This window comes from Lepisosteus oculatus, chromosome 1 (genome assembly GCF_040954835.1).
Source record: "Lepisosteus oculatus isolate fLepOcu1 chromosome 1, fLepOcu1.hap2, whole genome shotgun sequence".
Classification (NCBI taxonomy): Eukaryota; Metazoa; Chordata; class Actinopteri; order Semionotiformes; family Lepisosteidae; genus Lepisosteus; species Lepisosteus oculatus.
This window is the reverse complement of record NC_090696.1, coordinates 40,057,133-40,072,437: the sequence shown is the minus strand read 5'-3', so window position 1 is coordinate 40,072,437 and position 15,305 is coordinate 40,057,133. Positions and strand designations below refer to the sequence as shown.

Sequence of the window (15,305 nt, the reverse complement as noted above, 5' to 3'; positions counted from 1 at the left end):
GGGCTTTTCTTTTTAAATGGGATGACTGTTTAATGTACTGCTACTGAATGACAAATGGTATCTAATTCTGTGCGTCTGGGTTTTTATAAAATTACAGTAACTCAATGTATTATCTTGTCTGATTCTAAGCAACTGCAAATCCCTTTGCAAAATTAAGTTTAATATACTATTTTTATAATTATTGGCTGCTTAAGACCTGGACCAAACGGAATATTATCCCAAAAGCAATTATTCAGTTTATGTTGGTGTTTTCCTTAGCCGAGCTTCTTTGTTTTTTTCCCTAATTTCTTGATTCACTGCTAGAAATAAATGGACATTTTTAATGCACACTGACAAAGACGAAAATGGATCTACAGCCTGGAGTAGGAAAAGGTGTTCATTCCCATTTACTTCTTTGCATCCAGTAGAAAATACAGCACCAGAAACAAATTACTAAAATGCTCCAGCAACTTTATTGCACATTAACATAACAGCAAGGACAAACATTTGTAAACATGTTACTTGTATTAAAATATAAAAAATGGCTACATGTACATTGCTGCCAGTTAAAACAAGACATTTCCCTTAATTTTGCTCCATGAGCAAGGATGTAAAATTGTGAATTTCGTGCCATTTTTTTATTTCCCATTCACTATTAATGCTTCTCAAAATGAAGTCTTGATCTGTGGGGGAAAAAAAACAACAGTTGCTCATGTTTGGGCCAGCCTCCCCTGAAATAGTTTTTCAGGGTCTTTAAATTACATTTGGACAAAAGTGAAAAAAGACATCCTGAATTCTTACAAGGGATGTCGGGAATTTGACCTGTATATTTTATGATGGTGGAACAGGTTTTAGAAAGATGCCAGCATAGCATTTGTGGCAAACTGCTAAATTTGACACAAAAAAAAACAAGATGGCAATGAACGTGTGGCAAACGACTTCTGTATCTGCAGCCAAACCTGTCTGTGTGACATACAGAAAATAGTTATCGGTGGGCAATTTCTGTAATACAAAAAAATTGCAAACTGATCTCTCGCTTTTAAGGCAAGACGAGAAGTGTTTGTGTACTGTGGTGTATTGACCAGCTTATTTTTAAACTCGGTGGAGGAAACCCTTTAGGCTACCAGAGGCTTGTACACCAACAAGAACCATCTACAATTCCATGATATATTTATACAAGTCAAGCCCAGTTCCGATGGCAAAGGCATAGTGATGACCACTTTCTAGTCATCAAACCGAAGCCCGGAATGGTCATGTCTGGGGCCTTATAAGCAAGTACAGTACGAATGAGCAAATTATCATCTTGTGTAGTTGTTGTGCCAAACATGGAAATAAACTCCCTAAATATGTAACCAACAATACTAAACTGGTGGCCTTTGTTCTTCAGATAACTTTAAAATGAAAACAAACCACACAGTTCTACTTAGAATGTATGCAAACATTTACCTGGCAGGTTTGTTTTAAAGTGCAGCTACATATTTCACTTAAGGCAATACTTTAATAGTTTTGCTTGTGCACAATCCCTGGAGGTTTTGAGAAGAGCATTTTAAGCAAGCGAGCGGTGTTGCAGGGCCATTTTTATTTTGCATATTGATTCTATTTTAAAACTGTAAAGGAACCACAATCATGATAAACAGCACATTCTGCTTATTTTTGTCATCTGACTGAAATTCCTGAAATAACACTATCATCTTATCGGCAAACATTTGATCAAAGGGAAATCCTCCAAAAAAGAATGGGATTCTGGAAAACGGTGTGGAATTGTCCAGTACAACAATTTATTTATTTACTGAGCAAATTGAATATTTTAGTTATTTTTAGTGACAAGAAAGACAAAAGAGGAATGGGATTTATCATTTGTTCAATAAAACCCATTTTTATAGCCCACAAATTTGGAAGAAAACTTTAGATTTTTTTTGTTGCGGTAGTTCTTGGGTAAAAATGCCACATTTCTTTCTGGGCTATGTCGAGCTGTGGAGTGCTTCCAGGTAAGTGTGGCTAGGTTATGGCATATTCTTCTACAGCAAGGGTCTCAAAATCAGCTCCTGGAGGACTGTGTTTTCTGCTTTTTGTTCCCCTATTTTCTTTGATGTACACTATATTGGGTCTTTTTCATGTTCATTACTCAAAGTATTTACTTTGTTGTGCAGTTACCTGTAAAACACCACTGAGAGCCTGGTCAGATGCATTGCAATTAGGCAGCTAAGTAATTAGACCAGCTATGTGACTGAAAACTTTGATAGAACAAAGAAGCAGAAGACGCTAAGCTCTCCAGGAAAAAAGATGGAGATCCCTGCCCTACAGCATTTACAAGTTTAATCTCTGTCAAAGTGGGCTGCATAGTGGAATTTCTCAGAGCCAACCCAAAAATGTACTTTTGATTTTTAAATATAAAACAGGTGTAAAATCCACAGTACCTGTGACTCAGATAACATAAAAAATGGGGTATCTGTGGCCCAGTACCTCCTACAACTTTCTATCAAGGAGAAAACGCTACCACTACCCACCAACATTTTAAAACCATTAACATGCTTTCAGGACCACTGCCTTCAAAGCCCCCCTTATGGCTCAAGTTTCCTGAAAAATATGAAATTATTACTTGATTAGATAAGAGTGAGAAATTAAAAATATCTAAATATACTGTATATGTACCGTAGTTTGACAATCTTACGTTTTAATGTTACTTTTTTTTTAGTTCCACCATTTTCGGCGTGTATTTTGGTCTAGGCTCACAATTCAGACTTGATGTCACTAACCTAGCGTATATACGCTTGATTGCTGTGTTTTTGGCTTATTAATTCTGGACAAATGCTGTTCAAGTGCTCACAAGTTCACTGCAATGGTCAACTTGCTACAATTTTCGTTAAAGAGGTTACAAGGATAAAGTTATATGAGAATACAGAGCTTTGAGGTTTGTGAACCTTAAACATCTGTGATAAAACTGAGGTATTTGGGATTAAATCCTGGCTCCCAGGATGCAATCTTCTCCGTGTAAATTAGATAACACATAAACAAAATGTCAAGCCCTCTAGCAATGCCAGCAGAGAGACCTGAATAACAGAGTTCAATTAAAAAAAATCCATGCTTTGCAAATGTTTACACCACCTGTAAATGCAAACCTTTCAAAGCCCTAAATGAAAACTAATTATTGGATATAAAAATGAGTAAATCTATAATAGTGTATCATTCCTCCTAATTAACATGTTTACATGTTCCTTTTATTGTAGTAGTAAAGCTTAAAAGGTTTTGTTCTCCATGATGAATTAAAATAGGATACACTGGAATAAAGAGTATAATGAGCATCAAAAGAAAGTCATTACTACTTTACACGTATGCCTTTAGACGAAGCTTATGGGTTTTGGATATTGTCTGTTTTTGACAGGCCCTTCATAACTAACAGTGATGCACTGCAGTGACTTTGACTGTTGCATAAGCACTAAGTCACCTTGATCAGAGTGTTGACTGGACACAGGTGATGAAATGATTCAATCTGCTGCATTTCAAGCTTGGTGAAAATCAATAAAGACAAACAGAAAGTAAGCGATATACCCCATTTAACAAGACGACAACACCTTTGCCTTATAGGTGTGTTGAAGGCTGGACTAATTTCAAATCCTATTGCTCACTATTTGGGGTATTCACAGCAAGAGGTTTTTAACTTAGCAAGATGACATAGATAAATATCCATGATATGCCCGGATTTGGACAACCAAGAATCACAATGCTTCACCATCAACTGATTGATGGCAACCTGACTGCACACTACTACACTGCTCAAGCCCTAGGGCCTTACTTGCCACCCTTCTTTCAGTCTCAGGCTGTCCTCTTAACATCCCAACTGGTCACATCCTGAAGTTGCTCGTGTGACAATGTCTTTCTTGCAACATGAGATGGGGCAATGTGTAGTGTCTAGGGCTCAGAGACCTATAAATTGGCACAGGCTTATTGGGAATAGGGACAGAAAGCCACAAAAAGCATCTGCATCCCAGTGCAAAGACTGAGTTTCACATGTACATCTTGTAGTGCTTCCCCTGTGGCACAGAAACCACTAGTCTGTGACTTCATGTCACTAATTTGCTGTAGGCCATTGGTGTATATGCTTGACTGCTGTGCTTTTGCCTTCCAAGCTCTAAACAAATGCTGTTCAAGTACCTAGAAGTTCACTGAAATGTTTCAATTTATGCCACCTTGCAACAGTTTTCTTTTAAAATGTTACAAGGATACAGTTATATGGGAATACAGAACTTTGAAGTTTCCCAACTTTAAACATCCGGGATAAAACTGAGGTCTTCGGGATTAAATCCTGGCTCCAGGAATTCAAAACTGGCAAAAGGTTATTGGGAATGGGAACAGAAGGATGGGACAGAAATCCACAAAAACATCAGTGCAAAGGGCTTCTCCCTGTGGCCACAGAAATTACTAGCCTGTGTCTTCCACAGCAGATCTGACTTAATCAATCCTGTCAATGACAAATGTTAATCATTACCAGTGCATTTACGTCTGTCTTGTCCATACCACAGAATTTCAGTGCACCTGCTACAAAAAGAGGCATTTTCCTGGCACTTCTGTGATTTGTTGCATTTATGAGTAATGACATTTTTTTGATGCTCAGTCTATATTTATTTAATGCAATGATTTTGGTTGGGTTCTGACAGCTATTGATTTTGCAGTGAATCATATACAGTTAGATCATGCATAGACACATGAGGTGTCACAAAATTATGTTCTAATGTGTTTCTGCGTGAGCAGGGAATAAAATTAGATTTTTAGACCCATTTAACACAAGTGTTAGAGTGTTTCACCAGACAAAACAGAGACAGGTTTTTGACAATGGAAGCTCACTCACAAATCCTTCCATCTTCTCAGGTTAAAAAGTAAACTGGCAATTAAAAAAATAATACACAGAACCAGCTGTGAGAATACTTCAGTTCAGTTGCAACTATTAGGTATATATGTATTTGTTTCACACAGGGAATTTCATGGTACTAAGTGAGCAATGCTTAGTTTTATTACTAAGAGGGTACAGTATGTGCTCCACAGTGTTCCTGAAATACTTGTGCATAGGTGCATGAAGAAAGTCCTACAGCTAGGGACTGATGAATTCGAAATCTAACTTTTTGGAACCAGTAATGTCAGGTTGCTGAAAAACAGTATTCAGACTAAACCTGATTCGGCGTAGGAAAAATACACAGCTATGAAAACCATAGAAAACATCACCCCCTTCCCCAACACAATGGTAAAGGTCAAAACAAAGATTACAAATAGCCCATACTCACTAGGTCACCTGGAATGAAAACAGAAGACTGCTCAGTTCCACTGCAGGTTACTAAAACCAGCAAATCAGACAGGAAAACTTTACACACAACCTACTTTATAATTACTGTGTTATGTCCTTTCGCAGGAGCAATATCTAAGTTGCTTTGCCAGACCAAAACAAAATCCTCTCATCTAACCCACACCATGTAACTCCCCAGCACCACGACGTGGAAAGATGAAGTGACTGGAATAAACTGAGGTTTAAAAATTATTTTTCTTAACCTTTTCCATTAATAATTCATTATTCCTTCCTTCCCCTGTACTTAAAAAAAATCCCTTTTTTTTCCTGAAGTAGTTGTGAGCTTTAAAGCACTAGAAGACTTTCGAAATCCATCTTCCCCGATCTCTTTCCTTTTCCCTTCAGTTAAAAACAATGTTTGTGGCCCAGGTTAGCTCAAACACGGACTCTCCTAAACATCCACAAGCTCTTCAACCTCCTGGAAGATGATTCCTCAGAACGTTTATCAAAATCACACAGGCTGACAATGGAGGAGACACCTGCTAGATGAAGATCTACCCCCAGAAATCACAGGGACTGAATCTAACAAAGCCAAAAGAGTTGGGCTAATGGACTTACTAATGATGTGTTACTTTCATAACCAAGGTTGCCTGAAAATAATCAAACAACACACATGGTTACATATACGATATCAGTGGCCCACTGTCAATAAGCCTCCTCCAACAACTCTCACAATCTGTATGTATTTGTACTTCAGAAAGCAAGACACCAGCTGGAACAGTAATACTGTTCATTCACACACTGGAACTATAGTCATTATAGTGTATGCAATCATCTTAATTGAATGCACATTACCATTTGTAATGCAATATTTAAGTTCTTAATTTCTCTTTTGTAAGATAGCACAAGACTAATATTTAAGACAAATTAAGCATATTTGTGAATGTATATAAACACGCAATGCACATTTTCTTTAAGTATTTCCATCTGCAATTGGATAATGGTGACTGACCAAGGTGTTTATACGGGGTTTGGCAATGGTTTTCAACGCACCACTTTTCTTTACTGACAAAAGTGGCCAAGGCCATCTGTACTGTTAATGCAAACTTGCCTAATGTGTACATTAACTCTTTAGTTCTCTGATCTTAGATGTTCCAGCTTTTCTAACCCCACAGTAAAGGCATTATGTTAGCTCGTAAGTAGTAACCTCATCTTTTTCAGAGGGTTACAAGGCCACTCAAGGAGATTTTCCCCCTATTCGCTTTCCCTAAAAGAAACACACAAAAACACAAGCGACCGGACAGTGTTCCTCCTCCTAGCACCCGACTCTCAGCACCCACACACCCAGGCGCTCTTCTGCTCTTGCTGCAGCTGGACGGTGCTTTCTGTGCCCAGAGGCTGACTCAGCACCAAGGGCTTCTGGCTCTTGAGTTTGTGGGCCACCGTCATGAAGATGGCCTCCACGTGGTCGTTGTCATTGGGGTTCTTGGCCGAGGTCTCGAAGAGGGGCATGCTGTGGGAGTCGGCGAACTTCTGCGCCAGGTCGGTGCCCACCCGGACGGCGTCCCGCAGGTCGCACTTGTTGCCCACCAGGATGCGCGGCACCTCCACGCCCAGGGAGTGCTGCTTGCACTCCTCGATCCAAGCCGGCAGGCTCTGGAAGCTCGAGGCGTTGGTGACATCGTAGACGAAGACCACGGCGTGCACGTTGCGGTAGTAGTGCTGCACCATACTCTTGCGAAAGCGCTCCTGGCCCGCAGTGTCCCAGAGCTGGATCTGGAAGAGGAGACGCAGACAACATCGGGATGAGCCAGCACCCATGAAGGGTGAAATGGATGCTGCAAAATAAGAAATTCTACAGTGACTCTTAGAAAATCCATTTGAGATCAATGCGGGAAAAAGACCTGCAAGGGTTCAAGCTATACAGCACTAAAAAACAATTAATCCTGTAACAATGACATGGATAAGTATTAGTGTTTTGGTTAGTGGGCAGCTTCATTAAGCACTTACTAAAACTGGCATTACAAAAAATAAAAGATGCAATAAAGCCTCCTGTGCAGATAGTGTTGTCATGATGCCAGATTTCTCATTGTTAAATACTGCTACACCATTTTATTTTATATGGAGTACAGTGTTCCTCTGTAAGAACTCAAGTGCATTCTAGTTAGCCTACAAAAAACTGCATCTTATTTCAGACATCAAATACTCATGAATTCAAGTTTACATAAAAAGTAGCTCCTGTTTTAAACCTGGAATTAAAACTAAGTGACTGTACAGGGGATTCAGATGTTAAATTAAACTGAATTGTGTAACTACTGTAAAATAAATTGTGAAGCTACCACAAATAAAAGAGAAAGAACTGTTAAATCTTGTTAAACTGTAATAATAAACCTTGGCACATGAGTACGCAGAGTGTTGGACATCAGCTTCCTGGGAAGTTGTATTTCTTTGCTAGCCATCTGAATACTGACTCATTCTATAAACTGTGTGTCAGCATACCTGTGATGACAACAAGAAAACCAATTCAACTACAGGAAGTAGCATCTTGATCTCTGTTCATCAAGAAACACAACAGTAGGCAACTGGGTGTTTATGCCACTTCCATCATTAGTTATCTCAACAGCCAGCCTTTTTAGTAGCCGTGCTAAAAGTAGAAAGCAACATCACCAATCCATATTAGAAAGTGCTGATAAACTATGCCGTGATGTGAGAGGATATTTTTACATCTCTACGGAGGGCAGAACTCATCTCTACACACTCAAAGAGCTGTGAATTTACTAGGAAGAAAGGTAAACTTCAGAAATAGAGTGGTATTGCTATGACACCAACAGAAAAGAAAGTAAAGTTTTGTAAACTTATTTCTACATCTTAAGTAACTTTAGAAAGGGTAATGTAATACTGATGGATTTTTTCCATCAGTATTACATGACCCTCATTCAGGCTTTCATAGCTGTTTTACTGTGAAACTGTTTGACCACAGGCGGCCAGCACTAAGCATTAACACAACTGTCTTGTCAAACAAGCTTTAAGTCTTAAATCTTAATCTTTACCCGACAGCTGTATTCAAATTGATTTCCTTCAGTCACATTCAAATTCTAAACAATTCCAAACATTCAGGACACTTGGAAGACCACTGACATACATTCACTTACACAGGAATTTCCTCTTAGTTAATTATTGCCCTCTTTGCATTAATATACAGATCTTTTATCACTTATACCATTTATCTGCTTGATCTAGCCATACATTTTCTAACATTTTTATCCACTACAGGGTTGTGGGGGAGCTGGAGCCTATCCCAGCAAGTAACAGGCACAAGGCAGGATACACTCTGGACAGGACACCAGTCCATCACCATTATCAGTCTGTTCCATGTTTGTTTTCCAGAATACGTGCTACAACATAACAGAAAGAAGCCTAAACTACACTTCTCCATTGTTCCCTATTTTACAGAAACATCCTGTGGATTATTTTGAATAGTCAGGCATGCAGAGGAAAACATGTTGTTTTTTTCTTTTGATACACTATTGGAACTCAAATGTAACTATTTTGCTTTCCGTCTCCTTCTAGAAATTGCTGACTAATTACAGTTTGTCCCACGGTGCAATGTGTATTCTGAAGTGGGTTTGGGTTTACACCCATGCTTTTCAAGTAGCCATGCAGTTCCCGTTCATCATGCCAGATGCTACTGGGAACGAGACATTTGAAAGGTGGAACAAGAATGGCATTCACGCAGTTCAGACAATCAGTAGTTTGTTACCATGACTATCACATAGTAAGCCTATCTGTTTATAATACACAATAGATGCCAAGACCTACAGTGGCAGCACAAAAATCTCAATAACCACATTAGTATTTAAGATTCGCAATGGAATTATTTTACTTTTCCACTATATTATGTAGGCTACGTAAGCAACTCCAGGCGACATCTACTTGGGCTCAAGTCAGACTCAAATTCAAATTCCGAGAGCTTTATTGACATGATGGATGAATTAAAGTTTTGCAAAATCAGAAATAATTAATAAGACATTTAAAGAGAAAACGTATTATTGGACATTTACAGACACTGCATAAAACACTGTTATGAGACGGGCTCACTCTCTGTTCCTCAGGCTGTGACAGCAGAACACATACTTGGCTGCCATCTCTATTGAGTTTCTTCCCCCGGTAGGATTGGAAGCTGTTCTGATTTTGGCAAGTGTGTGAAGTTGGGGATCTGTTATTTTAGGGAGAATTGTCTGTCTAATCCCACAGTATTTCTCTGCTTCTCCTTGCTGGCAATAGGAGCACAGCCTTTCCTCTATGGACAGCCAGGTCATCAGGATCTGTTTCTCCTTGATCTTTCTTGCCCTCGTCACCTACTCGGCTAATGTGCCTTTTCATTTCAGAGTCCTGTAGCATTCAAGTTAGCGTTGTGTTTGTGCGTGTGGGGCCCAGTGGGTACAATAGTGTTGTCCAGCTTGTGCTGTGATTTGGTTGACTTTGATTTGTGTTGTTGTAGTTGTGCTGTCCTGAGGCTGGCTGGTTCCAGTGAGCTTCGGGACCAGCTGGCTGAGGGGGCTAGTTAGATTTCTCTTCCTTAAATTAGGATATCCTTTTAGATAGAAAAGAACAAAGCGAAGACCAAGCTGTGCATCTGTGCCTGGAATAACACCACTGCCCAGCCAGGCTCCTGAGCAACTACACCCACTCATGGTGAGGCCGCAACAGCAAAGGACAGCCAGGCCATGGCAACAAACCGAAAGAGGGTGAGAAACAGACGGGGATAAAAAAAACAACATTTTCTTTCTCATTACTACAGTACTTTTATCTTCAAAGATCTACGAGATCCACAGCACAGACAGTCCCTTCCTTTAAGACGGTGTCTGTAAGAAGTTCCCCCCGTCATCACGTTGGGGAAACTGATTTCACCTTGGACTTGTGCAACTGTTGGTACAATACTAAAACAATACACATTACGAAACGCTGTAACTCTTAACCAGCCCTAAGAGGTATCCACAAATTCTTCACACTACAAGCCATATTTTTTTTACAAGTCGAATGTCAGCTATTTAAATGAGGCCTGCAGACAGGGTCCAATTTAGGGCTAACACGACTGAATTAATATACCTAAAACCAGCAATTAGGTATATTAGGCAAGTTAACCAGCAATGTCTGCAAAAAATATTCGGAATTGCAAGAGACTGTACTACACTTTCAGAAACACACTAGTTTGCAATTTACTGTTGTTTTTTTTTTAGAGAAGCAGTCAGTTCAACCAGCTCTATATTAAAATAATTCACTGACCAGTAATATATATATAGTTTCAATGTTTCACTCACACCACACAAGTGATGTGCTATACACTCCTGCTGTAGAAATGCTATAATGAAGTGATTCCCAACCCTGGTCCTGAAGGAGCACTCTCTTGCTTTTTTTCTCCAGATGAGTTCTGAATCACAGGCTAACCGATTTCAGTTTTATATAAAGAGTATATTTGTAAATTTGCTTTTAGATTACAAGGTCTAAAGGTCTTGAAAGCTCAAATAGGATTTGTAATTGGTATTAACCCTTTAGCAGTTTCCAAGTGTCCGTAGTGCTCTCATTCAGGTGTCTTTTTTGCCTGAAATCTAGCCTAACCGAACCCTGCAAAAGAAAAAACACTCACTGTAGGAGTGGCTGATACAGTATCGTTCCCACCTGTGTCTGTTTATTTTCAAATGATTAACTAGCAAAAGCTAGGTAGTCAGAAATCATGGCAAGCAAGTTGACGAGAGAATGTATAAAGATCTGAATGTTGAAGATGATGAAATAGCACCCAACTCAGGCGGACTCAATTATTTAGAGCCAATAATTATCCAGCTTTTATTACACATAGACATAAGACCATAATGATTTCATTACATAACAAATTAACTTTAAGCTATTAATAAAAGCCTTGGGTCACAATTAGCTTTTCTTCCCTTGTGATGCTTTGGGACAAATGCATAAAATAACTATACCGAATATAATCACCAACTGAAATTCTGAAGCAGACTGCTGTTGGACTTTTATATGCTTATTACATGTATATACTTTTCACAAACAATAACTGTCAACAAAACCAGCACATCTTTATTCTGCCACAAAAAAGTACTTTTTAATGTATGACTTTACAATAATCATGTAAAATATTAACATACAAAATGCAACAAAGGGCAAAGGAAACAGCACTTGTTGAGTTTTAATGACCCTCTGTACATCCGCTAACAATCAATGACCCAGAAAAAAATGTATTGTTTTTGGTTTGTTCATCTCTGAGTCACACTTGAGACACTCTGAGACAGTGAAGTAGAAAACACTAAAAGGAAGCAAGCACATTAATCAGACCTCTGATATGCATTAGCGTTTTGTACACAAACCTAGGAAAACACCACTGTTTGAAAAAAGTCTTGCCTGCACTGGATAGTCACAGGGTTACATAACTAGTTTGTTATATAACAGAATCCAATGTTAAAACACAGGACAGTTATTGAAGACACAGCCACTGCCATAAAAAAAAGAAAACAGAAGAAAATATGTTACGGTAGATTAATGAAACATTACTAGTCTTTCAAAGCTATTATAAGACTAAACAGCCTGATTTGCCATGCTAACCAAATGTGTTAAATGTTATTAAAATATCGTACGAAACAGAGTGAGATCTGTTGAACCACTAATGCATAAATCATAGGCCAATTAAAAATCCAGTTTACTTAACATCTGGCCTAAACTGGATTACATGCATTATTAAATAATGCTAAAACTATGGTTCTATGAAAAAATAAAAGCAGGTCTGCATTAGATCATACAGTAAGGATCTGACCTAGAGTGAGGGTTAGAGTGTAATTTTGCCTACACCTGTTTAAAACTGAACTAGACTTTCATCTGGCCTGCAAGAAATGTAACCTGATCAACCCCTGTAAAACAAGGATTAGCGTTATTCACAAACTGTCACGTTCATAAAGCAACAGATCAACAGCAGAAGCCACACCTCAGCTTTTCCTTCCCAATTGCTTCAAATTTAACACAGGTTCTTCCTGCAGGTATACGTCTGAGCAAAACATCTAAGTTGTAATCAAAGTACACCTTTCATAACACCCTTTGGAATTACAAACCTTTGGCTGCAATGAAATCCATGGCTCCCAGCCTCTGTGTTTTTAAATTTACAAGAAATAAAATGAAAATTCATTAAAGACTGATTCAAAGAAAAAAAAAACAATCAATGGTACCATACAGTACTAGTATTGCTTTATTTTCAGTGTTCAGATTCTAACATTATTTTGACTATTTCCCTGACAGAAATTATTTTATTCCACAGCTCTGCTTGAATGGCAGCAAAATACATTTGAGGCATATTAGCCAATGTTCAGCTGTGTTTGGTTTTGAATGTTCCGTTTCAACTGGGTATTTGTATTTTTACATATAACTCTTATATGTTATGTTTCGGCCTATGTATACTTGTATTTCAAACAGTTGGCAAATCTAATAAAAACAAGTCACTTCTGTCTACAATCTAACTTCACAGATCTTGGAAGAAGATCCTTTTAGTGAATCAGCTGAACCTCTTAAACAAGCACCCAGCCTATTCCATTTTACAACCAGCTTGTTAACTGTATAATTAAATAATAAAGCATCCAGTTTTATATAACAGCATCAGATTGTAATTCACTATAAAGAATAGGAAGAGACAATTTTTTACAAAGCATACTCTAAATTAGGGCTCTGAATCTCTGTTCCTGGAGCTCCTAGTGTCTCTTAGGATTTGTACAAACCGCAGTAGTCATTTAAACAATTCTTCCATCCATCCAATTTCTAATTACTTCATCCAATACAGGGTTGCGGGTTAGCTGGAGCCTATCCCAGCACGTAACAGGTGCAAAGCAGGATACATCTTGGACAGGACACCAGTCCATTACAGAGTACACAATGACAGACAGACACAATGACACGCATTTACACCAGGACTAATTTTCCCAAAAGCCAATTAACCAAGTATTATGTTTTTTGGACTATGGAAGGAAACCAGAGAAAACTCTGAGAACATACAAACTCCACACAGACAGAAATTTACCTCTTTAATTTCTTAGGCAAACAATTAGTTTTCTTAAGGTCTCTCACAGCTGATTACTCAAAACATTGACTTCTTTACACAAAAATATAGGCACTGAGTGTTTTGTTTTCCTTATTACTGTTGTGAGGGAATAATATTGTGCGAGTGTTTTTATCAGAATTCCACTGCCCGTTAGTTGCTCCACAGACACAGTTCAAGCAAAGAAACTTAAATATACAAGGTGAGGTGGTCATTATAGTGGAAGTAATCCTGCTTGAAACACTGTAAAGTAAGGGAGGTGTCCTTTCCAGGATGTATCCTGCTTTGCACCTGTTTCTTTCTTTATGAAATACCTCAGAGCTTCATTAGAAGGATTTCAGTTCTGCAGCTAATTGAATAATTAGACCAGTTATGTAACTGGGAACTCGGATGGAACAAAATTAAGAATACATTAGGCCTTGCAGGAATTGAGTATACGACGTCTGCTCTAAAAGGAATTAAATCCAACTAATCTTAAACATTTCTTCACTATGGATTTGAAAAAAATCCAACCCCTTTCTACTAAAAACAGAACATGCAAGTCTGGGTCAGAGCAGATAAAAAGAAAAGCACATGAGTCCCTTCCTCACAAGCATGGGACTAGTGCTGCCCACAGTAAGGTCAGTGTTACACAATGGGACAGGGACTCCACTTCATTCAATATTTTAAAATGTTATTTGGGGAAAATGAGACTCAATTAAGGCAGTGGTTAATTCCACGTTGAAAAGTAGAAAACAAATTCCTTTTCTCCTGGACTTCATTATTACACTCTGTGGCAAGTAAACGGAAGGCACTGGTGAAACTGCACTGTACAGTAAATCATGATTCGTGACCTTTACTCCTCAGCTTCCCGACTTGGAAAATGACGGTGGATCATCACGCTACTGCGCCCACACTGTGCAACTCGTTTACTGGCAGGTTACTGTAGGACTTAGATTGATCACTGTACGACTCTTTGGTGTCTGTATTCGAATAGTGGTGTCGTTTTGATTTCAAAATAAAAGAAAGTCGACATCCCGTGCGGTGACAGGTAGAGACGTACTGTAGGAGGAAGAGATGCGCTGTACTTAAAATTGTTTGTTCTTGATTTTATATTAACTGTGTGCTGCTCTGCTTGAGAAGAACTAAAACTCATTGCTGGAACCCAGTTCTAAACGGTAAATCCGAAATGACCTGGTTTTGGGTCTGGCATTGAAAAGTTTGTTTTTGGCAACTGTGAAGTACAGTACTGCAGCACAAAACACACACTTCAAAGCAGGACCTGCCCATCACACCGAGGGAAGGGGGAACTAAGATTAGCTACTGGTCTGAACGTCAGGCGAGCCATGTATGAACGGTACGCAGGTCAGGTAACTAACGGGAACCCTGGATTCATTCCTTCAATCTGTCGCCTCACTCCTGTCAAACGACAGAGCTACAGATCACATAACATTACTAATCATGACTTCACTGTACCTTGATTTTCTCGCCATCAATCTCCACCACCTTCTCTCTGAAGTCGACCCCGATGGTGGCCTCCGTCTTTTCCGGGAACTTGCCAGCACAGAACCTGTAGGTGAGACACGTTTTTCCCACCCCGGAATCTCCGATCACGATAATTTTGAAGATCCGAGAACGAAGAGGGGGAAGAGACGAACCCGGGAGAGAAGTGGTGAGCTCAAGGGATGACTCCATCTCTGACATATTCCTGTCTGGCAATGATGCCGACTTTTATAAAGTACTAGTTTAAAATAAAACGTGCAAAATAAAATACAACGCAGAGCAGCAAAGGGGGGGGGCTTTTTTCTTCCGCCCACAATTATTTTTTAAAAAGATTTCTCTTAAATTAAATATGCACCATCATTGCCTCCTGTCTGCCTTCCGACCACAAACACTACACCAACTACACGCACTGTTTGGATCACTCGCCACGTACGGTCAACATGCCCGAGCGCTCGCGAGACTATGTGCAAGTGTGAAAAA

At 39.0% G+C, this 15,305-nt stretch overlaps 1 protein-coding gene across 1 annotated transcript; it reads right to left on the bottom strand.

Annotated features, from left to right (window-relative positions):
- Positions 1–433: 433 nt before the first annotated feature.
- Positions 434–15,265, bottom strand: rab33ba (RAB33B, member RAS oncogene family a). Its single transcript, XM_006629695.3, has 2 exons — positions 14,799–15,265; positions 434–7,030 (listed from the first exon to the last, which is right to left on the bottom strand). Exons 1-2 carry the CDS (start codon positions 15,024–15,026, stop codon positions 6,584–6,586), a joined length of 675 nt encoding a protein of 224 aa, XP_006629758.2. The 5' UTR covers positions 15,027–15,265; the 3' UTR covers positions 434–6,583.
- Between the last annotated feature and the right edge of the window lie 40 nt (positions 15,266–15,305).

What these genes read in the sequence shown, in the direction of transcription:
- rab33ba (XM_006629695.3), bottom strand. Translation starts at nt 15,026, where the DNA reads ATGTCAGAGATGGAGTCATCCCTTGAGCTCACCACTTCTCTCCCGGGT. An exon ending in TTGATGGCGAGAAAATCAAG is followed by an intron (nt 7,031 to 14,798) that starts GTACAGTGAAGT and finishes CTCCTCTTCCAG; the next exon opens with ATCCAGCTCTGGGACACTGC.